The 26,767-nt window shown below is 40.4% G+C and overlaps 1 protein-coding gene across 1 annotated transcript in view; it reads right to left on the minus strand.

The window, feature by feature from the left end:
• Nucleotides 1–5,825: 5,825 nt before the first annotated feature.
• Nucleotides 5,826–26,767, minus strand: part of LOC138797644 (17-beta-hydroxysteroid dehydrogenase 13-like) — a 46,705-nt gene continuing 25,763 nt past the window's right edge. Inside the window, exons 2-7 of the mRNA XM_069978063.1 lie at nucleotides 19,765–19,872; nucleotides 18,003–18,134; nucleotides 16,151–16,257; nucleotides 11,099–11,236; nucleotides 10,606–10,722; nucleotides 5,826–9,089 (exon numbers count right to left, since the gene is read on the minus strand). Of these exons, the coding sequence (XP_069834164.1) occupies nucleotides 8,999–9,089; nucleotides 10,606–10,722; nucleotides 11,099–11,236; nucleotides 16,151–16,257; nucleotides 18,003–18,134; nucleotides 19,765–19,872 (693 nt within the window). The 3' untranslated portion in view covers nucleotides 5,826–8,998. The remainder of the gene's footprint in view (nucleotides 9,090–10,605; nucleotides 10,723–11,098; nucleotides 11,237–16,150; nucleotides 16,258–18,002; nucleotides 18,135–19,764; nucleotides 19,873–26,767) is intronic.

A 26,767-nucleotide genomic window follows, 5' to 3' on the forward strand; every position in this document is an offset into this window, starting at 1 on the left:
CAATGAGCAATGCATGATGAGAAATGTTTCCTGGCTGGCGCCATCTTGGATATCGACAGGCTTTCAAAAAAACTTGTAACCCAGGAACGGCAGCAGCTAGAAAGACAGGGATGGCTCAAAATATTCATGGGGACTTGGCGAGCAAGACCAGCTAGGTTTGGGAGCATTTCATTTTTTAACTCTTCGGGGGAATACCCCTTTAAGCCCCATTCACTTCAATGTAACTGAGTTGTGGTGCTGTCTCTGGAAGAAAGTGGCCATGTTTTTGTTGCGCTGGATAACCCCTTTAAGGCATAAAAATACTTTTCCATGTGTTACTTTATTTGTTATGCTAGGAGTAGAGATGAGCGCAACGGGAGCATGCTTGAGTCCGGCATTTTAAATTAGTGGTGGCTGAAGGAGTTGGATGCAGCCCTAGGGGTTCTTAGGCTGTATCCTGGACTTCCTAGGGCTGCATCCAACTTCTTTGGTCACTGGTATTCAAGCTGAGCGATCGAACTCGTACTCACAACTTGCCATATTTAGTTTATTAATAGGTATGTATGGAAGAGACAAACTTTGGATACTACCACTCCTTTACTGTTTCCTTCTGCCAGATCAGTGGTGAAGGAGCCTAGAACAAGCTGAGTCACTATTCAGTTCATGCTCTCCCTTAGAACAATGAGGACGGTACTTTCTTTGCAGGAAGGTTTTTCCAGTTTACTCCTGTACTTTGGTTATGCATATACATGCACTACAGCCCCCACCTCCCCATGCAATGTTACATAGTAACATACTTCATAAAGCTGAAAACAATACGCTTGTCCATCCAGTTCACCAAAGAACCCTGCAGTATTGATCTAGAGCAGTGCTAAAGACGAGCAAAAAAAGCCCCCTAAGAGGTAGAAGACACTTTTTCATATTTTAACCCTTAGAGGACCGGGCCAGTTTAAAGTTTTGCATTTTCGTTTTTTCCTCCTTGTGCTTAAAAGGCCATAGCAGTTGCATGTTTTTCACCTAGAAACCCACATGAGCCCTTGTTTTTTGCGTCACTAATTGTACTTTGCAATGACAGGCTGAATTTTTGCATAAAGTACACTGCAAAACCAGAAAAAAGTTAAATGTGTGGTGAAATTGAAAAAAAAAAAGCATTTCTTTTATTTGGGGGGTATTTGCTTTTACGCCATTTGCCCTGGGGTAAAACTGACTTGTTATGCATGTTCCTCAAGTCTTTACGATTACAACGATATATAACATGTATAACTTATATTGTATCTGATGGCCTGTAAAAAATTCAAACCATTGTTAACAAATATATGTTCCTTAAAATCGCTCCATTCCCAGGCTTATAGCGCTTTTATCCTTTAGTCTATGGGGCTGTGTCAGGTGTCATTTTTTTGCGCCATGAAGTGTTCTTTCTTTCAGTACCTTGATTGCACACATACGACTTTTTGATCACTTTTTATTACAATTTTTTTGGATTTGATGTGACCAAAAATGGGAAATTTTGCACTTTGGGATTTTTTGTGATTACGCAGTTTACTGTGCGAGATCAGGAATGTGATTAATTAATAGTTCGGGCAATTACGCACGCGGCGATAGCAAACATGTTTATTTATTTTTATTTATAACATTTGAAAAGGGGGGTGATTCAAACTTTTATTAGGGGAGGGGATTTTTATTAATAATAACCCTTTTTTTTTCTTTACACTCATACTAGAAGCCCCCCTGGGGGACTTCTAGTATAAGTACACTGATCTTTCATTAAGATCTATGCAGTATATACTGCCTAGATCAATGAGATAGCGGTCCCGGGCTACCCCAGGGTCGTCAAGGGGTTAAAGTGACGGGTACTCTGGAGATTTTTGGTTAAACCCACTGGTTTCAGTAAGTTATATATATTTGTAGATTACTTCCATTTAAAAACCACAAGTACCTATCAGCTGCTGTATGTTCTGCAGGTAGTAGCAGTGCTCTCTGCTGCCACCTCTGTCCATGACAGGAAATGTCCAAAGTAGGAGAGGTTTTCTATGGGGATTTGCTTCTGCTCTGGACAATTCCTGACATGGACAGAGATAGCAGCAGAGAGCACTGTGTCAGATTGGAAAGATTACACCACGTGTGCTCTCTGCTGCCACCTTTGTCCATGTCAAGAACTGTCCAGAGCAGTAGCAAATCCCCATAGAAAAGCTCTGGCAATCAGAATAAATGCCTGGATCAATGGTTCTTCTCCAGAATCTAGTAACTCTAACCTGAAACATTATGGCACTCCAGAATTACAACCTGACCTCTTTTGAACTCTATTAGTGAATTTAGCATTACCATATCCTCTTGCAAAAAGTTCTATACTCTAACAGCCCTTAGCCCAGATTCACACGTCCTTGATATAAGATCCATAAGCTGGCTGTATATCATGGATTGAACTCTACGGGACTCCCTGTATCATAATTTATAATTATAATGAGCTCTGGTACGCTTAAACACTACACTGTTGAATTCACAGAGAAAACATGAATGTTCAACATGTTTACTGCAAGAGGCACAGGGGGCACTATTACTATGTAACCGCCACCCCCCCCCCCCCCCCCCCGCACAGTGTCCCCAGCAGCATTTCCTCCGCCGTTGGGGACACAACATACTCACTACATATCGCATGTGCCACTAACATACCCACTACATACTATATATGCCACTAGCATACCCACTGCATACTGCATGTGCCACTAAAATACCCGCTGCACAACATATGTGCCACTAGCATACCCACTGCATACCATATGTGCCACTAAGATGCCCACTATATACTGCATATGTAACTAAAATACCCACTGCACAACATATGTGCCACTAGCATACCCACTGCATACCATATGTGCCACTAAGATGCCCACTATATACTGCATATGTAACTAAAATACCCACTGCACAACATATGTGCCACTAGCATACTCACTACATATTACAGGTTCCACTAACATACCCACTACATACCGTATGTGCCACTAGCATGACCACTATATACTGCATATGCAACTAAAATACCCACTGCATACCATATGTGCCACTAACATGCCCACTATATACTGCATATGCAACTAAAATACCCACTGCATACCATATGTGCCACTAACATGCCCACTATATACTGCATATGCAACTAAAATACCCTCTGCACAACATATGTGCAACTAGCATACTCACTACATATTACAGGTTCCACTAACATACCCACTACATACCGTATGTGCCACTAGCATACCCCGTGTATACCATATGTGCCACTAGGACACCCACTTCATATCACAGGTTCCACTAACATACCCACTAGCATACCCACTGTATACCATATGTGCCACTAGCATACCCACTTCATATCACAGGTTCCACTAACATACCCACTACATACAATATGTGCCACTAGCATACCCACTGTATACCGCATGCGCCACTCACATAATGGACACATACTATTCAACAATCCATCATTCACACTATACATATCAGTCAGCATGGCACACACATACACACAGCTATACTCACCTGCTTTATCCTTTTGTTGTCTTCTGATGAATCGTGGCAGGATCATTCCACGTCTGAGCCCCGCCCCTCAATTAAGCCCCGTCCATTGGTTAAACCCCATCCTTTAGAATAGCGGTTTTTAACAACAAAAAAATCTCCTTTTATCATCCTCCCTGAGGAGGTGGGGGCCTGCTGGAGATGAGAATATCAGAAGCTGCATAAAGTCTAAGGGCCGTTCTTCCCCAGCAGGGCCCAGTTTGCACTACACAGTCTTCCAGCCTGTGAAATGCAGGGAGTGCAGGGGAAGAGGAGACCGGCCCACATAGCACAGCAGCCCCTATGGCATTTGCCAAAAGTGCCAGATGCACAGTCCGGCCCTGGCCTGATGATTGAACAGTAAGTTATAGGGGGGGGAGAAGCAGAGGAGATTGATATACCAATACTGAATGTTTACCTATGTATTCCTCTGCTTTTTCTTACCTTAGGAGTCCAGCAGGCGGCCTTAATCAGTGATTGACAGCTATTTCTGTATGTAAAGTCATACCAGGAAAACTGAGTAGGACCACCCACTGGGCTCTTGAGCAGAGGATTACATGATTAAGATACTAGTTATCCTGAATCTTTACCCATAATATGTATATCATGTCAGCACATAATGATGTAAAACATACTGCCTGTAGATTGGATTTTCAGCATGACAAAATTTACATTTATATTTAAAGTGACTCTGTACCAACAATCTGATCCCCCCCAAACCACTTGTACCTTCGGATAGCTGCTTTTAATCCAGGATCTGTCTTGAGGTCCGTTTGGCAGGTGATGCAGTTATTGTCCTAAAAAAACTACTTTTAAACTTAAAGCCCCGTGCCAAACAGAAGTATATGTGCCCTTACTTTGCACCACCCCTCCATCCCTCCTCCCCACCCTCTTCATCATTAGGAATGCCACTGAAACATTTTCTCCATGCTGAACATTGCACAGGTCCTAAACGATCCAGCCCATGTGCCGGTCTGCCACAGGTGGGGAATAGGAGGCAATCTGCTTGCAGCATTCCTAATGATGAAGAGGGTGGGGAGGAGGCACGAAGAGGTTGTGCAAAGTTAGGGCACAGATACTCCCGTTTGGCACGGGGCTTCAAGTTTAAAAATATTTTTTTAGGACAAGAACTGTATAACCTGCCGAACGGACCCCAGGACAGATCTTGGATTAAAAGCAGCTATCCGAAGGTACAAGTGGTTTGGGGGGGTTAGATTGTGGGTACAGAGTCGCTTAAATTTTCATTTCAAGAAATTATCTTTATAAAAACCAAAAGTAAATGGAAGCATAAGAGGCAGACACCCCACGAGCATCCTGAGGCATATAAGATAAATGGACCATCGATGAGAGATTCATATTAACAATAGACCTGAGAGCAAAAAAATATCTATTATCTTAAAGAAAACATAAAGGAACCAATACAAGAATTGCATTGCAACACATGTAAAATTAACTACTAAATAAGCGAGCAAAAGTAGGTATAAGGGCCCTATTCCACCGGACGATTATCGTTTGCATAATCGTTAACGATTAACGATCTCAAACGACCGCTATTGCGAAAGACCTGAAAACGTTCACTCATTTCCATGGAACGATAATCGTTACTTATGATCGTAATTGCGATAGTTTTTCTTCGCTATTTATTCGCTATTGCGTTCGTATGTATTGCGAACGACCAAACGATGTCTTATTCAATGCTAACGATTTGCGAACGTTTTGTGAACGAGCAACGATAAAAATAGGTCCAGGTCTTATAAAGCGATCAACGATTTCTCGTTCGGTCGTTAATCGTTAAGTGCATTTCAACCGAACGATTATCATTTAGATTCGAACGATTTAACGATAATCTGAACGATAATCGTCCAGTGGAATAGGGCCCTAAGACTTGACTTTTTTTGCGCAGGAACATATGGAGCATTCGCTGACTCCGCTTGGGCATATAGCCTTATGTGAAAAGAAAGAAATACAAAAAAGAAAGAAAATAGAGAAAAAGTAGACACATTGCGAAATCACGTGACCCACACACAAGAAGGACAATTGATAATGTCTTTTCCTGCACATCGCCTTGCATGAATAAAAATAAGTAAAGAAAGTAAGTAATTATGTGGACATGTTAGAGTATGATGAAATAATGGCATTCATAGCAGAATGGACTTAGCCGCAATATCATAAGAATAAAGAAACGGGAGAGGAATGAGGGAGAAAAAGATTATATAGGAGAGCAATCTAAAAGACTATGTCAGGGTAATATCTCTTATCCAACGATAGAAACAATAACTGTTATCACTCCATTTCTACTGAACACAGCAATGTTTTATTCATCAAGTCATCATGTCATTTATTAACTGATGTATAATTGTGTATTAATATGTTAAGATTCCTTAATAATTCCTACATAATGGCTGTCTAATGAAATGCAAAGCAAACTTGATTTTATTTCCACTGTATTAAAACTGGGAGAGCTGTAGTACAGATAATATTTTAGTGTCCAAACAACGGCCGTTCCGTGTGAATGGCCATTGTTTAAAGTTACCTACGGACGGAATTAATGATCATGATCATTAAAGGAGAACTCCGGGCTGTGGTGATTTTTGGCAAAGTGCTGAGGAGGATGACAGACATAACATGCTCTCATCTCCTCCGCTCCAGTGCAGGGTCCTGCCATGGCCACTGACTGGCTGAGCGGGCCTAACACATTACGTTTCAGGTCCCTACTCAGACCCAGAAGCAACCGGGACAGGAGCTGCAGGATACCGGCATCAGCACTGGAGAGGGGGAGGTGAGAGCCGGTTACGTCTTTCATCCTTCCCAGAACTCTGAAATAAATCACCCTAGCCTAGAGGTCTCCTTTAAAGGGGTAGTGCGGCGTTTCAAAATTATTCACTAAATAACACACATTACAAAGACATTACAAAGTTGTATAAATGTTATGTTAGTAAATGCCCCCCTTCCCCGTGTTCCTCCTCATCCACACTAGACCCAGAAGTGTGATGCACTATACTCACCTGATTCGTGTCGACCCCATCCGCCATCTTGGGACGATGTCATCTTCGATCTGCCGCGTCATTAGCTGCTTAGCCGCGATTGGCTGAGCAGCTGATGACGCGGCAGAGGGGGGCCGGCATGAGCGGCTCGGCCAGCCTCCCGAAGATTACGTCATTGTCCCAAGATGGCAGACGGGGGTCGACACGAATCAGGTGAGTATAGTGCATCACACTTCCGGGTCTAGCGTGTGTGTGTGTGTGTGTGTGTGGGGGGAACGGGGGAGGGGGGCCATTCACATACATAACACACATTACAAACTTGTATAACTTTGTAATGTGTGTTATTTATTGAATAATTTTTAAACGTTGCACTACCCCTTTAATTCCAACTGTAGGTAGCATTTAACATAGCCTAAAACTGCAAAACCTGGACCTTCAGAGGTTTTCAAACAAACAGACCTCCATAGGTTTCTGGTTCAATTAAAGTAAACTGATCTGAGAGGAATAGCCATAAAATGGATGCTAAGGGTGCCTTCACACCTACAGGATCCGCAGCAGATCCGCAGCAGATTTGATGGTGCAGATTTGATGCTGTGTTCAGTTATTTAGATTAAATCAGATCCGCAGCAGAAAATGCGCTGTGATACTGTGTGTGTGAAGCTACCGTAAATGCGGGTGAGTTATACCCACATAATATGAAAGTCTTAGACTATGTTCACACTGCGTATGAATCCGTCCGTAGTGCGAACCGCGAATATACGCACGTAGTTTTGAGATTGATGCGTTCGCTTGAAAGTATACGATATACGCCTGCACAATGCACACTACGTATGAGCTTATGGCCGGATCGTATGCGGCGCCATGAAAAATGAACAAGACCATTGTTTGAGGACGGAAATGTTGAAACTCATGGCCGTGGATTTCCATGCGGTCCTGTACGGAGTACTTATTTCAGCCAAATTTTTGATTTTTCGATCCAAAAGGTTCTGTGTGGTTTACGGGCTGGGCGAAGATTTCCAAGTAAATGACCTGCCTCAGATCGCTTCAAAACAAGGTAGGGAAGCATAACTGTACTACGGGCGTATGTTCGCGTTGCGTACGCATCCGGCCGCATGTCGATTTTTCGCACGCCCGTAGTTTTAGCCGCACATGTACGGCATCGTAAGACCTGCGTACGGATTCGTATGCAGTGTGAACATAGCCTTAGGCTGCATTCACACGTTCAGTGTTTTTCCCAGTCTGTGATTGTGGTCCGGCAGCTACCTCCGTGATCCGTGCAAAACAGTCCGTTTTTCATCCGTTTTGCATCCGTGTCCGTTTTTTTCACGGATCTGTGTTAAAGCATTTTAAATTACATTGATTACATCACATCCGTGTTTTTCACGGATGAACACGGATGTCACATCCGTGTACATCCGTGAAAAACACGGATCTCATTGATTTCTATGGGGAATCCTTACCGTGCATCCGTTCCGAGTAATGACATGTCCTATTTTTTAACGGATCACGGATCCGTGAAATCACGGAACATCTGAATAGCCCAATAGAAAGCAATGGACTTTAAAATTGTCCGTGCGCACGGATCCGTGAGCACGGACAACTTCCCGGAACGTGTGAATGCAGCCTTAGACCAGCCAACGATTTTCAACTACTGTTGAGTATAAAATAATGTCCGTTGTTTAACATACTTCTGGTAGATTACTCTAGTTTAGGTTCGAGATGGCTATTCTAGGTGAAATACAAGACTTTAATTAAAATTTTCGCCGGACTTCTCCTTTAATTTAAAAGATGGTGAAAGGATGGCAGAAAAAAAAAATCTGTTTTAACAACGTAAAATAACAGCCGCTGTTTGCGCAATAACGGCCGCGAATTAATGACATGAACTTTATTTTATACATTGTGGGAAAAACAGCTGTTGTTTCTATAGAGTTCAATGGAAACTATTGAAAACTAAATACAACAGCCATTATTTTAAATTAAAATGGCGGCCATTATTTTACTTAAAAATACAGTGTGTGAACCTGGCCTAACAGTAACATGTAGATATTATTGCAATAGAAAACATCTACCGTGTTTCTCTGAAAATAAAACGGGGTCTTATATTATTTTTTTCTTGTTTTCGAAGTAGGTTTTTATTCTCCAGTGAGCAATGATCACACTTTATTCTTGATTTCTTGTAGTCCATGAAGTAGCTTTTTCTTTTTAGAGTACTATTTTTACGGCCTACTCTAAAAAACTAGGGCTTATTTTCGTGGTGGAACTGGTCAGCACTGACCAGTAAAAGTACTGGTCTACCTGGACATTTTTCTTCCCAATCCTCTAAGCCCCCCACTCATTGTCAGAATTAAGGGGATACAGTGGTCTTCTTCGCATTTTTTTCCTGGACAGATCATAATATAATGACATATTCTAGTGAAATGGGAATAAAAAGCATCAAAATATCTGCCTTGCTTTTGCTATTTATCTTAATCCATCTTATATTAATCCATTTTGGTTGCACTTCTGAACTTAGTACTGAACTGCACATCTTGCATCTGGCTTATCTTCCTTATTACACGCTGAGGAAGAAATCTGCAAAGAAATTGAAGACAAGAATTAACTTTACCTATCACTTACTGGCTACAACCACATGCTATGTTCCATTATACGTACAGGTCTGATGAGCTATTATACTAAACAGCAATAAAAAAAATAATTGGCCCGCATTAACAAAGCTTATGCCAGTGTTTCACCAATCTAGAATACGACAAGAAAAGTTTATATGGTCTCCAAGAAAATCTAGATCATAATTTATTATTTTAAGGCTTCACACTGCCTTAAAATCTTAGAGAAACGCCAATAAAAATGTCAGTGACCAGATGTTAGCTGGAAGTCAATAGAAGTTTATGATATAGCATTTTTGAGGCTCTTTGGCTGGCTTAACATTTCCTGAAAATCTCAGGAAAATGCCATGGAAGTTTATGATATTCCTTACACATATGGAGGGAGATTTATAAAACATGGTGTAAAGTAAAATTGGCTCAGTTGCCCCTAGCAACCAATCAGATCCCACCTTTCATTTTCCAAACAATCTGAAAGCTTTGAAAAGAGGAATCTGATTGGTTGCTAGCGGCAACTGAGCCAGTTTTACTTTACACCATGTTTGATAAACATTCTTTATGATAACATTCTTTATTTAATGTTTTATATTTTGTAAACATATAAGACAACAAGTATTTTCAAGTAATAAACAACTGAAAAACTGAGTAGAGTAAAACGGAGGAACAAAGATTGTTGTCAACAGTATATGAAATGTTGGGTTAACATTTGGTAAGGAAAAATGCGTTTGCATCTGGGTGATCAGTACTTATAAGAAAGGATCGCTATGTCATAAATGTTTGTGTACCGGTGTGGGTAGGTCAAGTTTACATTTGATCATAACAGATAGGAGAATTGGCTAAGAGCAGCATGTTGCTTGCAAAATCCACAAATGTGGGATTTGACCAATTCAAATCAACTGATGTCAAAAAGTTTTTCAAAAGTAAATTACTTCTATTAAAAACATCTCAAACCTGTAAGTAGTTATCAGCTGCTGTATGTCCTGCAGGAAGTGGTGTGTTCTTTCCAGCCTGTCACAGTGCTCTCTGCTGCCACCTCTGTCCATGACAGGAACTGTCCAGAGCAGTAGCAAATCCCAATAGAAAATCTCTCCTGCTTTGATCAGTTCCTGACACGCAAAGAGGTGGCAGCAGAAAGGACTTTTTCATAAAAATAATTTACAGATTTGTATAACTTTTTGACACCAATTGATTGAATTTTTTTTTCCGCTGGAGTACTCCTTTCAGAGTCCCGAGACAATGTTTGAAAAATAAAGTTGGCTGAGATGAATTTTGGTGAGTGCCGCATGTCCTTTCTTCTGCTGGAATACTTGAATATTGCTCTATGTGCAGTGGTACACATCTGATTGTGGTAACTATGCAGAGTCAGAAAAACATTGTTGCTTACATATATGATCTAAAGAAGGTGGCAGATGCCTGTGCACATTAGATTGAAGAAGGAAGAATATAGTATTGAGTTGAAACTATTGATAATTTTAAGAAATTCTTACTTTGATAGCATTAGGTAGGTTTTTACAGAAGAAGGAACAAGAATCATCTTCTTATTAGTTAATATGCCGTCCACAAAACATTTTGCGACATGCTCAGGTTTTAGAACAGGCCACAACCTGAAAACAAAGAGAAATTGAAAATGATTGAATTGAAATGAAAAAAAAAAAAAATTAATTATATGTGAATGTGTCTCAAAGATGACAGAGAATGACTTCTCAAAGAAAAGTCCGGGTAGGGACATTTTTCTCAAACTTGCCGCAGAGGAGATAGGTAACAAAAATAATGTGCACTTATAATTCTGCACCAGACGGGGTGCACTTTACCTTCTTTACCGCCTTTCTCCCCTTACCTCATAGAATGTAAGCACTTGCAGGCCGGGTCCTCTATCCCTATGTATCAGAATTGGACAAGGGGAGTGGTGGATTTCTAAACTATACATTCCATTTAACAAATTTGTCCACACATGGAAAGAAAAAACTGCATTACTCTTACCTGGTGCTTGGGTTTTGGACAAATCCAGTGTTTACAAATACTGGACATAAGCAACTTGTCTTAATACCATCTTTTCCAAGGCTAGCAAGCTCTACTGTCATACACTCATGAAATCCAACGGCACCAAATTTGCTAGCACTAAATAAAAAGAAATAACAAATGTGAAACGATTCTTTCAAACAGGCCTTGGAGGTCCATCCCACCTTAACCCTTTAGGGACCTTCGAAATTTCAATTTTACCATTTTCAATTGTAACTTCTTGTCTTCTAGGCTGTAAACACATATGGCATTCTTTTTTAAAAACTGCCACTGCAGTTTTTGTGCCAGAGCCTTAAGTGTAATCAAATGGGATGGAGAATATAAAGGTAGGACTTATCTTTCCTGTTGAATCCACTTCTGGGTTTAGCATAAAAACAGCATTTTTTTTTTTTAGAAAATTGCCACTGCTGTGTGTGTTTACAGCCTAAGGCTAGGTTCACACTCTGTATCTGTGCGGCTGTATTGCGGGCGGTAAATCATCGGCCGGATTTTTCCGGTTCATGCGTACGCTGTAAAGTATACGATATACGGCTGCACAGTGCACACTATGTATGAATCTACGGCCCGATCGTAAACGGACCCGTAAAAAATGAACAAGACCATTGTTTGCGGCTGGAAATGCGGCCGTGGATTGACAGGCGGTCCGTACGGAGTACTTCAAAAATAGCCGGCAATGATGCCGAATGCCGATGGCTCTAATAGTTAATATATTAAATTAATAAAACACATTTTCTTTGTAATAAAGTCCCTTTCGTTGTTCAATAATTTAATTCTAACGAATCCATCATTGTGCAATTAAATATACTGTTAAAATAAATATATATATAAATAAATGTATATTTATATATATTTATTTTTTGGCAGTATATTTAATTGCACAATGATGGATTCGTTGAAATTAAATTATTGAACAACGAAACTGATTTTATTTCAACGAAAATGTGTTTTATTAATTAAATATTAATTAGTACAGGAAGCTCCATAAGCCGTTAATTCATATTGCCGGCAATAGAGCATTCTGTACTAATCATCACTTTACTTTAATTAAAACATCAAATGTTTCTTCTAATTATGTTATCACAATAGCATTATTAGAAGAAACATTTTGAATTATATGTGCGCTTAGCTGATTGGCTGATCGGCTGAGCGCACATATAAAGAGCCGGTCCGCAGTACAGTGACTTCATTGTGCTGCGGACCAGCGAAGAGACAACATCGGGGTGAGTATAGAGCTCTCCCCACCCCCTCCCCAGCACTGCACCCCTCCCAGCACGGAAGGGGGGTCACTTAACCCCTTCCTTGCTGGAATGGGTGCAGTCTGACATCAGTCTGGCCCCCAAGGGGTTAAGGGGGATGCAATACATCCTCCCTTAACCCCTTGGGGGCCAGACTGTAAGCAGCAATCTGTAAAGATGCTGCATACTGTAAGGAGCACAACACCGCTCACAATGATGGGTGTTGTTCTCCTGTTTGTGTGTTTTTTGTGTGTTTCTCCCTTTTTGTTTTTCAGATATCGGTATCCTGTGGATTACGTCGGATTCCGTGGACTACGTCGATGACCAGCGGTTGTTTGTTGTTTTTTTTTTTAATAAAATGGTCAATGAGGGGTGTGGGGGTGTTTTTATTTGAATAAAAAAAATTTTTAACTTGTGTCTTGTCTTTATTTCTTTACTTTATAGACTTAGTAGTGGAAGCCGTCTAATAGACGGAATCCATTACTAAGTTGGGGCCTAGTGTTAGCCGGTATAAAATGGCTAACACTAACCCCCTATTATTACCCCAGTACCCAATGCCACCAGGGGTACTGGGAAGAGCCGGGTGCCAGTGGTCCCGGAGCGTCAAAATTGGCGCTCCTGGACCGGGCGGCAGCAGGCTGGTAAGATTTAGGCTGGAGAGGGCCTAAAACAATGGCTCTTCCCACCCTGGTGTTACCAGGCTGCTGTCGTTTGGTTTTTAACCCGGCTGGTTATAAAAATAGGGGGGACCCTATGCGTTTTTTTAAAATAAATAAATAATTTAAAAAAATTGCATAGGGTCCCCCCTATTTTTATAACCAGCCGGGTTAAAAACCAAACGACAGCAGCCTGGTAACACCAGGGTGGGAAGAGCCATTGGCTTAGGCCCTCCCCAGCCTAAATCTTACCAGCCTGCTGCCGCCCGGTCCAGGAGCGCCAATTTTGACGCTCCGGGACCACTGGCACCCGGCTCTTCCCAGTACCCCTGGTGGCATTGGGTACTGGGGTAATAATGGGGGGTTAGTGTTAGCCATTTTATACCGGCTAACACTAGGCCTCGACTAAGTAATGGATTCCGTCTATTAGACGGCTTCCACTACTAAGTCTATAAAGTAAAGAAATAAAGATAAGACACAAGTTAAAAAAATTTTTTATTCAAATAAAAACACCCCCACACCCCTCATTGACCATTTTATTAAAAAAAAACAACAAACAACCGCTGGTCATCGACGTAGTAAACGGAATCCGACGTAATCCCCAGGATACCGATATCTGAAAAACAAAAAGGGAGAAACACACAAAAAACACACAAACAGGAGCACAACACCCATCATTGTGAGCGGTGTTGTGCACCTTACAGTATGCAGCATCTTTACAGATCGCTGCTTACAGTCTGGCCCCCAAGGGGTTAAGGGAGGATGTATTGCATCCCCCTTAACCCCTTGGGGGCCAGACTGATGTCAGACTGCACAACATTTAATGTTTTCATTAAAGTAAAGTGATGATTAGTACAGAAAGCTCTATTGCCGGCAATATGAATTAACGGCTTACTGGAGCTTCCTGTACTAAGTAATATTTAATTAATAAAACACATTTTCGTGGAAATAAAATCAGTTTCGTTGTTCAATAATTTAATTCTAACGAATCCATTATTGTGCAATTAAATATACTGTCAAAAAAATATATATATATATAAATATACATTTATTTATATATATATTTATTTTAACAGTATATTTAATTGCACAATGATGGATTCGTTAGAATTAAATTATTGAACAACGAAAGGGACTTTATTACAAAGAAAATGTGTTTTATTAATTTAATATATTAACTATTAGAGCCATCGGCATTCGGCATCATTGCCGGCTATTTTTGAAGTACTCCGTACGGACCGCCTGTCAATCCACGGCCCCATTTCCAGCCGCAAACAATGGTCTTGTTCATTTTTACGGGTCCGTTTACGATCGGGCCGTAGATTCATACATAGTGTGCACTGTGCAGCCGTATATCGTATACTTTCCAGCGTACGCATGAACCACCAAAAATACAGCCGCAAATACAGCCGCACAGTTACATAGTCTGAACCTAGCCTAAGGCTGGGTTCACACTACGTATATTTCAGTCAGTAATGTGGTCCTCATATTGCAACCAAAACCAGAAGTGGATTAAAAACACAGAAAGGATCTGTTCACACAATGTTGAAATTGAGTGGATGGCCGCCATTTAATGGCAAATATTTGCTGTTATTTTAAAACAACGGCTGTTATATTGAAATAATGGCAGTTATTTACTGTTATATGGCGGCCATCCACTCAGTTTCACCATTGTGTGAACAGATCCTTTCTGTGTTTTTAATCCACTCCTGGTTTTGGTTGCAATATGAGGACCACAATACTGACTGAAATATACGTAGTGTGAACCCAGCTAATGGCTATATTCACACTATGTATATAACAGCCATTGTTGTGAAAACGGCCTTAAAGGGGTTATCCAGCACTACAAAAACATGGCCACTTTTCCCCCTACTGTTGTCTCCAGTTCAGGTGCAGTTTGCAATTAAGCTCCATTTACTTCAATGGAACTGAGTTTCAAAACCCCACCCAAACTGGAGACAACAGTAGGGGGAAAGTGGCCATGTCTTTGTAGCGCTGGATAACCCCTTTAAGAGCCATATAAGGGTTTTTTGTGGGACCAAATGTACTTTATAAGAACACTGTTCATTTTACTATAAAGTTTACTAAGAAAGAGGGAAAAATTTGTTTGTGAGGTAAAATTGGAAGAAACAATGCAATGTTTTATTTTTTTTTAATTCTATTTACTGTGCAGTTTGACATGTTATCTATATTCATCATGTTGGTACGATTACAATCAAATCTTATTTGCTTAGTTTTCATCATGTTTTACTACTTATTAAAAAATTACACATTTTTCTTTAAAGAAAAGAAATAAATTATATTGGCATTCTCTGACTACAGCAGACCAGAGCTGTAGTCAGAGAATGCAGCGGCTCCGGTGCTGAGAGTTGCGGTGGGTCCCCAGCTATCACTAATAGCCAGGACCCGCCAGGGATGACACAGATGCAGCTTCTGGGCCTGTGTTATCCTCAATTGTAAATTAACGTCTCTGCAGCCTCAGGCATAGGCTGCGGCAACATTAATTTACTGTGCAGCGGCGGGAGGATGTTAAACCAGCTGTAGTACTCCCGTGTATCCTGACCTGTGCCTGTTCTTTAGATTACATTTGTGCCTGACCCTCATCTGTATTGTTTGCCTTGCTCATTGCTGACTCGAATTGTCTGACCTGCCTCTGAAGCCGTTTGCCCTGACCCTTCCCCTGTCTGACTACGATTCCTGTCTCATCCCTGGTACTGCGCTGACCCAGCTTGCTTACTATGTATACTCAGCCTGTTCCCCGAAGCCTTGCACCGACTCCTTGGGAACCAGTTGCTGCTCACATCGAGACCACACTTTAGGAGTGACCTGGTTCCTCTAGCTGCAGAGGTCCAGCTTCTACATCCAGGATAAAAGGGTGAAAACATAGAGGGCACTTAGACTCTGCTCTCTGGTGTGGACCAAGTCTGTTATCAAGATCAAAAATTCTTCACAATGGTAAATAGGAGAAGCATAGAAAACAGCTACGTTTTTAAAGTTCTAACACAGTCAAACTAAGGTAAATCTTTAAAAAAAATCCTTTTTTTCTGTAGTCATTTTGATGTAGTGTAATTTTCAGGTAGAGGAAAGAGTTATGGTTTTCCACTAAAATAAATTTAACTCACCAATAATCTACCAGATACGTTAAGCCGACATGACCACACACAGAAGCCACTGTAGCTATGTGACCACGATTGTTTTTCATCATTGCGGGCAAGAAAGATTTGGTAGTCTTGAAAAGAAATTAATAGTACTTACTAAATATCTAGGCATATACATGAATACACTAATGCAATAAATCTAAAAGAAAAAGCAGATGACAAATTTAATAAACACTTTTATCATGAAAAACATAACTGAATTACTATAACGTCTGGGTGCCTGAAATGTCACAGATTTCAAATAGAATATAAAGACAAAAAGTATTGGGACACCTACACAATACACATTTAGGAGCTCTTAAGGGGGTATTCCATTTAAACATGACTTTTCATATGTTGCTGCCCATGATGAGACCAACAATTCCCTCCATACTTGTTATTATCTATTCAGTCTCTTTCCTCTAGTTCTGAGCTGCTGCTTTCTGCTGGAGACAACAAAAAAAGTATATGAGCTTTTCTCTGTGTCTCCCACCTCCCTTCTGAGACAGCTGATGTAAACTATCTGCAACTTTGTAGCAACTTTGTATACAGTCTGTCTGATAGATAACTAGATGCCTCCTGGCAAGGGAGACAGCCATTTAGGCTGACTTTAAGTTCAGTCTAATAAGGATCTGGTCCCACAGCCTCAATACATTTTAAGCTGAGAAAAAAATTACAACTGACTCCTACATTCTTTATCAGCATACAGAGCAGCACATATTGCATTCTAATATGCACAATTTTCCATTATAAGCATTTAGCACCGGATTGGTGCATGATGTACTAAGACTGTAATGTACTGTGAAAATCACGTGTGAATAAATCTATGTCACTTTGAGTGTACTGTGGACTTTGTAGTCTATAGAGCAAAGGAAGTTTGCAGGCTCTTATGAGTCATCAGATCAGATGACCTTTCATTGCTTTATGGTACATTGTACAAATAAAAATGTAAAAAATTCTGACGCTTGTATAATCACCCCATCGAGGTGTATCCAGTGCGTAGGGCAACACAAGCTGTAAGCATGGCCTTGAATATGCTGTTTGCAGAGGTCTGTATGTTCATACAACCTACACCTAAAAGCAAGCAGGTTCTCTTTAAAGGAAAACTTAGGGCTGGGGTGATTTTTTGGCGAGTGCTGGGGAGGATGAAAGAAGTCACATGATCTCACCTCCCGCGCTCCAGTGTTAGTGCTGGTATAATGAAGCTCCAGTCCCATGGTCCCTGGCCACTCCATGGTAAGAGAGGGGACCTGGGACATGACACGCCAGGCCCACTCAGCCAATCAATGGCCGTAGCAGGGTCCTGCCTCAGCCGCTAACAGGCTGAGCAGGCCTAACACATCAGGTCCCAGGTCCCCTTTTCAGACCCAGAAGCGACCAGGACCAAGGGACCGGAGCTGCATTATACTGGCACTAGCACTGGAGCGGGGGAGGTGAGAGCATGTTAGCATCTGACAGATTTTTGAAGCCAAAACCAAGAACAGACTATAAACAGAGCACTGGTCTTAAAGGAAAGACAGATTTCTACACTTTTAAAATCCATTTATGGCTTTGGCTTCAAAAATCTGTCAGATAAACCTCTCTGTGTAAAGGCTCCCTTACTTCTTTCATTCTTCCTTCCCCCAGCACTCTGCCAAAAATCTTTTATTCTTCCTTCCCCCAGCACTCTGCCAAAAATCACCAAGGACCAAAGTTCTCCTTTAACCAACATATGGGAGGCCCCTTGTCCTTATCAGGTTCATGCTCTTTATATGTAGTTCCTATATAAACTAGGCCATGAATATTAGATCAACATCAAAACTACCAATCTTTAAAACTTAATCATTATATGACTTACCCAGAAAAGTGCAAGAACATTAACTTCAAAAGTTTTCTCAATTTGATGATCTTGTAGTTCCAGAAATTCTACACCAAACACTACTCCTGCATTATTTATCAGAATATCCACATCCCCAATGGTTGTCTTCACCTTCATTATATCATAGTAACAGGGCATTAGTTATATACATATAATAATATAATAGAAACACTGTATTAGTTAGTAGTTATAGACGTATAATATCATAGAAACGGGGTTTAAGGTCTAGATGTATAATATAGTAACAGTGTATTAGCTATAGATATAATAAATAATATCATAGAAACAGGGTATAAGTTATAGATGTATAATATCATAGAAATGGGGTATATCAGTTATACACTTATAATAATATCATAGAAACAGAGTATCAGTTATAGACATATAATAATATCATAGAAACAGGGTATAAGTTATAGATGTATAATATCATAGAAACAGGGTATTAGTTATAGACATATAATAATATCATAGAAACAGAGTATTAGTTATAGACATATAATAATATCATAGAAACAGGGTATTAGTTATAGACATAAAATAATATCATAGAAACAGTATTAGTTATAGACATATATCATAGAAACAGAGTATCAGTTATAGACATATAATAATATCATAGAAACAGGGTATAAGTTATAGATGTATAATATCATAGAAACAGGGTATAAGTTATAGACATATAATAATATCATAGAAACAGAGTATTAGTTATAGACATATAATAATATCATAGAAACAGGGTATAAGTTATAGATGTATAATATCATAGAAACAGGGTATAAGTTATAGACATATAATAATATCATAGAAACAGAGTATTAGTTATAGACATATAATAATATCATAGAAACAGGGTATAAGTTATAGACATATAATAATATCATAGAAACAGGGTATTAGTTATAGACATATAATAATATCATAGAAACAGGGTATTAGTTATAGACATATAATAATATCATAGAAACAGGGTATTAGTTATAGACATATAATAATATCATAGAAACAGGGTATTAGTTATAGACATATAATAATATCATAGAAACAGGGTATTAGTTATAGACATAAAATAATACCATAGAAACAGGGTATTAGTTATAGACATATAATATCATAGAAACAGAGTATCAGTTATAGACATATAATAATATCATAGAAACAGGGTATAAGTTATAGATGTATAATATCATAGAAACAGGGTATTAGTTATAGACATATAATAATATCATAGAAACAGTCTCAAACAAATATTGAAGCAGCACCAGTGATACAATATGAGGGTCAGAGTGCTTGTCTTACCGGACCGGACCTAGGTCCGTGTTAGGATATCCAAAAATGTAGAGGAGACAGCACATCCAAAGAAAATCGTCACTTTTAATCACACAAGTGCAACGTTTCGGCTATAACACCAGCCACTGCTTGAGAAAGGCTGGTGTTATAGCCGAAACGTTACACTTGTGTGATTAAAAGTGAAGATTTTCTTTGGATGTGCTGTCTCCTCTACATTTTTGGATATCATAGAAACAGAGTATTAGTTATAGACATAATAATATCATAGAAACAGAGTACTAGTTATAGACATATAATAATATCATAGAAACAGGGTATAAGTTATAGACATATAATAATATCATAGAAACAGGGTATAAGTTATAGACATATAATAATATCATAGAAACAGGGTATTAGTTATAGACATATAATAATATCACTGTATTTGCAAAATATGGATCCCCACCTTTTCTGCTGCGGCATAAATCTCATTCCTTTTACTGCAGTCTACCACAAATGTGAAAGCTTTAGCTCCTAGTTTCCTGCATTGTTCTGCTGTTTCTTCTATCCCATTCTGTAGAAAAACATTTTAATATACATTAACCCCTTTTGGCAACTTTTCCTTTACAATACATGTACCGTATAGTATATAGAACACAGTGGAAATTGCATAAAAGGGTAATCTGGCATAAAAAATCTTTCAAATTAACAGGTTTCAGAAAGTTAAATAGATGTTTAATTTACTTCTATTTAAAAATCTCCAGTATTTCAGTACTTATCAGCTGCTGTATGTCCTGCATTCTTCCCAGTCTTACACAGTGCTCTCTGCTGCCACCTCTGTCCGTTACAGGAACTGTCCAGATCAGTAGCAAATCCTTATTAAAAAAAAAAAAAACCTTTAGTGCTCTGGACAGCTCCTGACATGGACAGAGGTGGCAGCAGAGAGTGCAGTGTCAGACTGGGAAGAATGCGCCACTTCCTGCAGGACATACAGCAGCTGATAAGTACTGGAAGACTGGAGATTTTTAACTAGAAGTAAATTACAAATTTACATAACTTTCACCAGTTGATTCGAAAGACAAAAAAGTCGTCAGAGTACCCCTTTAAGGGGCCAGAGTTAAAAAAAACAACTAAAGGTGTTATCTTTTTTTTAATAACCATCAATATAGGTAGAGTGGAGGTTTTAATCTTAGCACTCTCTGACGGTCTGCTATTTGAGGAAGTTCTCCAGTGGGTGCTGTCTCCTCTTCTTATATATGCTGATTCATTCTGCACAGCAGCTTCTTCACATTCATTTGATCTAGACATAACTATAATACCTTGCATAGTCATTTTAAGGATATGTTTACACAGCATTTTTTTAAGCAAAAATACAGCTGTATTTGACAATTACGGCCGTAAATAATGATCATGACCTCTCAGCACGCAGCTCAGTCAGCACAACTGTACAACTCTTTCTACTCTCAATACAGATCTGGATCCCAATGTGATACGTGTCTTATCAAGTGTAAAGTGTTGTATCAAGGCAAAGCTGGATGATCTACCTACCTTTAGTATCTTCAGAGTAAATAAGATTTTATTTATGATAAAGAGACTCTGTAATTCCTCGTCAAGCACCTACACAGTCCACACACACTATTTGGGTCATGTCCCTTTTCTGTGGGTGGCAGTACCAATAGTCCGGGTTGGTCACTACTCCACTCCGGACCACCATGATAAGTACCCAAGGGACCCCGCAACAACCCGGCAGGACACTGTCCACAGGTTAACAAGGTATGACAGGCCCTTTAAAATAAAAGCAGGTGTACCACCATACCTGTGTGCCCAATTGGCACTGGCGTCATGACATAACATCACTGGGCCCGGCTATCCCTCGGCCAACCACCATAGAACTGGCGTCACACCTCACCATCTGGCAAGTGACCGTCCATAACGCCTCCATACCAGGGGTGTTTACCACAATATTAGTGAAGCAAAAAGGAAATATATTTAATCAAAGTGTTTCCAAGAGTAACATTGCAGCTGCCTCATGCATTAAAATAGATTTACAATTTTTTATTTATATATACACTACCGTTCAAAAGTTTGGGGTCACATTGAAATGTCCTTATTTTTGAAGGAAAAGCACTGTACTTTTCAATGAAGATAACTTTAAACTAGTCCTAACTTTAAACAAATACACTCTATACATTGCTAATGTGGTAAATGACTATTCTAGCTGCAAATCTTTGGTTTTTGGTGCAATATCTACATAGGTGTATAGAGGTCCATTTCCAGCAACTATCACTGCAGTGTTCTAATGGTACAATGTGTTTGCTCATTGGCTCAGAAGGCTAATTGATGATTAGAAAACCCTTGTGCAATCATGTTAACACATCTGAACAGTCTAGTTCGTTACAGAAGCTACAAAACTGACCTTCCTTTGAGCAGATTGAGTTTCTGGAGCATCACATTTGTGGGGTCAATTAAACGCTCAAAATGGCCAGAAAAAGAGAACTTTCATCTGAAACTCGACAGTCTATTCTTGTTCTTAGAAATGAAGGCTATTCTATGCGAGAAATTGCTAAGAAATTGAAGATTTCCTACAACGGTGTGTACTACTCCCTTCAGAGGACAGCACAAACAGGCTCTAACCAGAGTAGAAAAAGAAGTGGGGGGCCGTGTTGCACAACTAAGCAAGAAGATAAGCACATTAGAGTCTCTAGGTTGAGAAACAGACGCCTCACAGGTCCCCAACTGGCATCTTCATTAAATAGTACCCACAAAACACCAGTGTCAACATCTACAGTGAAGAGGCGGCTGCGGGATTTTGGGCTTCAGGGCAGAGTGGCAAAGAAAAAGTCATATCTGAGACTGGCCAATAAAAGAAAGATTAAGATGGGCAAAAGAACACAGACATTGGACAGAGGAAGACTGGAAAAAAGTGTTGTGGAAAGATGAATCCAAGTTTGAGGTGTTTGGATCACAAAGAAGAATGTTTGTGAGACGCAGAACAAATGAAAAGATGCTGGAAGAATGCCTGACGCCATCTGTTAAGCATGGTGGAGGTAATGTGATGGTCTGGGGTTGCTTTGGTGCTGGTAAGGTGGGAGATTTGTACAGGGTAAGGCTGCGTTCACACTACGTATATTTCAGTCAGTATATGTATATTTCAGTCATTATTGCAACCAAAACCAGGAGTCGATTAATAACACAGGAAAGATCTGTTCACACAATGTTGAAATTGAGTGGATGGCCGCCATTTAATGGTAAATATTTGCTGTTATTTTAGAACAACGACTGTTATATTGAAATAATGGCAGTTATTTACTGTTATATGGCAGCCATCCACTCAATTTCAACATTGTGTGAACAGAGCCTTTCTGTGTTTTTAATCCACTCCTGGTTTTGGTTGCAATACTGACTGAAATATACTGACTGAAATATATGTAGTGTGAACCCAGCCTAAAAGGGATTCTGAATAAGGAAGGCTATCACTCAATTCTGCAACGCCATGCCATACCCAGTGGACAGCGCTTGATTGGAGCCAATTTCATCCTACAACAGGACAATGACCTTAAACACACCTCCAAATTGTGCAAGAACTCTTTACAGCAGAAGCAGGCAGCTGGTATTCTATCGGTAATGGAGTGGCCAGCGCAGTCACCAGATCTGAACCCCATTGAGCTGTTGTGGGAGCAGCTTGACCGTATGGTACGCCAGAAGTGCCCATCCAACCAATCCAACTTGTGGGAGCTGCTTCTAGAAGCGTGGGGTGCAATTTCTCCAGCTTATCTCAACAGATTAATAGCTAGAATGCCAAAGGTGTGCAATGCTGTAATTGCTGCAAAAGGAGGATTCTTTGACGAAAGCAAAGTTGGATGTAAAAACAATGTTATTTCAAATACAAATCATTATTTCTAACCTTTTCAATGTCTTGACTCTATTTTCTATTCATTTCACAACGTATAGTGGTGAATAAGTGTGACTTTTCATAGAAAAGTTTGGGTGACCCCAAACTTTTGAACGGTAGTGTAAGTGGCAGCCAAAAGGGGAGACACTGGCTCTTATAAAGCCACCAACGTATGTGTTTGGAACTGCAGGACTTTCTAAGCACTAATGCCTGCTCTCATGCTCTGATAGAATATACCTGTTGTATTCATGCTTCTTATGCAAAGTTATTTGTAATTAATTTAACCTTTAATAAAAAAAAAAAAGGCCATGGCCATGTTTTATCCTACAAAGATGTGTAAATTTTATCTTCTGTATCACAAGTTTTAAAGGGGAACTCCAGGTAGAGACTAAAAAAAATGAAACTTCTGCAGAAACATGAAGCATTACTTACCTATCTATTCCAGTTTTGAAACTACCAAAAATCCATTTGTTTTGGGGGGTTTTGTTCTGTTTTGTGTTTCTGCACTTCCTGGTTTATCAGTTGTACACAGTACTACAGGTTCCAGAATGCAATGCTTTCCCTCAGCTGTTCATCACAGTCCTCCATCCTGCCTATTCCCCGCCCAAAGCTGTTGCAGAACATCTAGGCTGTGTTCACACATTGCAGTTTCATTGTGTTACTGAATTATTTGCAGTAATTTATTATTTCATTGTGGACCCACCCACACAGCACGCTGTATTTTCTACCTGTAACACCACACAGCACTGTATTCTCTACCTGTAACACCACACAGCACGCTGTATTCTCTACCTGTAACATCACACAGCACGCTGTATTCTCTACCTGTAACACCACACAGCACTGTATTCTCTACCTGTAACACCACACAGCACGCTGTATTCTCTACCTGTAACATCACACAGCATGCTGTATTATCTACCTGTAACACCACACAGCACGCTGTATTCTCTACCTGTAACACCACACAGCACGCTGTATTCTCTACCTGTAACACCACACAGCACGCTGTATTCTCTACCTGTAACACCACACAGCACGCTGTATTCTCTACCTGTAACACCACACAGCACGCTGTATTCTCTACCTGTAACACCACACAGCACGCTGTATTCTCTACCTCTAACACCACACAGCACGCTGTATTCTCTACCTGTAACACCACACAGCACTGTAATCTCTACCTGTAACACCACACAGCACTCTGTATTCTCTACCTGTAACACCACACAGCACGCTGTATTTTCTACCTGTAACACCACACAGCACTGTATTCTCTACCTGTAACACCACACAGCACGCTGTATTCTCTACCTGTAACACCACACAGCACGCTGTATTCTCTACCTGTAACACCACACAGCACGCTGTATTCTCTACCTGTAACACCACACAGCACACTGTATTCTCTACCTGTAACACCACACAGCACGCTGTATTCTCTACCTGTAACACCACACAGCACGCTGTATTCTCTACATGTAACACCACACAGCACACTGTATTCTCTACCTGTAACATCACACAGCACACTGTATTCTCTACCTGTAACACCACACAGCACGCTGTATTCTCTACCTCTAACACAACACAGCACACTATATTCTCTACCTGTAACACCACACAGCACGCTGTATTCTCTACCTGTAACACCACACAGCACGCTGTATTCTCTACCTGTAACATTACACAGTGCTGTATTCTCTCCCTGTAACACCACACAGCACTCTGTATTCTCTCCCTGTAACACCACACAGCACGGTGTATTCTCTACCTGTAACACCACACAGCACGCTGTATTCTCTACCTGTAACACCACACAGCACGCTGTATTCTCTACCTCTAACACCACACAGCATGCTGTATTCTCTACCTGTAACACCACACAGCACGCTGTATTCTTTACCTGTAACACCACACAGCACGCTGTATTCTCTACCTGTAACACCACACAGCACGCTGTATTCTCTACCTGTAACACCACACAGCACTGTATTCTCTACCTGTAACACCACACAGCACACTGTATTCTCTACCTGTAACGCTGATATTGGAATAAAGAACTTTTTGAATTTTTTTTTCTTCTCATTTCCACGTACATATTATGATCTTCAATCTTTGAAGTTGAGCCCCACAATAAGGCTCTGATCCTCTCTGGCGTTTAGCATCATTTACTTGTGTTACTGCATCATTTTTGTGAATACGCTGCAGTACTGCAATGACACACCAACATGTGTGAACACAGAATTAAATACAAAAAGTGTGTACTTCCGTGCAGATACACACTAATCGGCGCTGCACTGCAGATATCTGGCTACTATGCTGCTGTGTAGATCTCGAGGATTCCGTTTCCTCAATAAATAGTTATACAAACAAGTGAAAAAAATGATGATCTTTAGCGCTGTAGCTGATACGGAGGTGATATATGTGTAATAATAGCTGCTGCAGAATTCCTATATAGAATATTCATAAGTTTAAATAAGTAGAAACTTCATGTAGTCCTGCCGCATTGACCGTGGTGCTAGATCTAAAGATAGCGATACACTGGTGTATATGATTCAGTGATGCAGCAGTTTCCTACCTGTCATCCACTGCGATGTCCGTTAGTTGCAATTTTTTGTAGTTAGAGAGTCTTGCAAATGTACAGGAGAAAGTTCTTGCTGTCGGAGTTGGGAGTGAGCTCCGGCCGGCGGCTCTGCTACTACCTAACACCCGGCGTGGTAGAGTGAGTCCAAAGGAGTCCACGTTTGAGTGACGTCACTATAGTGGATACGGAGGCCGATGTAGGATCAAAAACATCTTGTGAACACAGCCCTAATTTCACTGCACACTTCTGCACAATTAGAGAAATCAGTGCAGCACCTGCTTCTGGCCGGTCAGAGATGGTGAATCACTCAGGGGATTGGGGAATCCAGCCAAGCCTCCTGGGACATCACGCCCTGCCCCCTGTCTGCATCATCAGCCTGTGCTCAGCAAACACACACAATGTGAGACAGAGGCATGGAAGATTTGTCTCCTAAGGGGGGACAGCAGAAAGAGCAGGAGACAATGTGGATAACTTTTAATGTACTTTTAATAGAAAACAAGTTTTTCTTATCCGGAGTTCCCCTTTATTAACGATGTCATGACATTACTGGGAGCGAATATACCGCTAGATTTCCATAGAACCTGATTGGCGCCTCTGTGCACATTGTACGGTGCCCTCCATTACTCATACCGCAGCACAGTTCCCGAGACCTCTATCAGTTTCTATATCTGCATATGTGCTAGTTTGGTGCACTGGAGATGGGCCCAGCACCCATTAATAGCTTCTTCCCTCAGTGATGCACCAGGCCGGGGACAGAATTCATTCTGAAGGTGGTACATCACTGTGTGAGGAGATATGTGTGCACTAGTGGTGCTGGGCCCACCTCCAGTGCACCAAACTAGCACTTATGCAGATATACAAACTGAGAGAGATCTCTGGAACTGTGCTGCGGTATGAGGAACAGAGGGCACCATTACAGTGTGTGCAGCGGCACCGATAAAGTTCTATGGAAATCTTTATTGACTAACTCTTGTGATACATTTGCTTTAA

Source organism: Dendropsophus ebraccatus, chromosome 7 (genome assembly GCF_027789765.1).
Source record: "Dendropsophus ebraccatus isolate aDenEbr1 chromosome 7, aDenEbr1.pat, whole genome shotgun sequence".
Classification (NCBI taxonomy): Eukaryota; Metazoa; Chordata; class Amphibia; order Anura; family Hylidae; genus Dendropsophus; species Dendropsophus ebraccatus.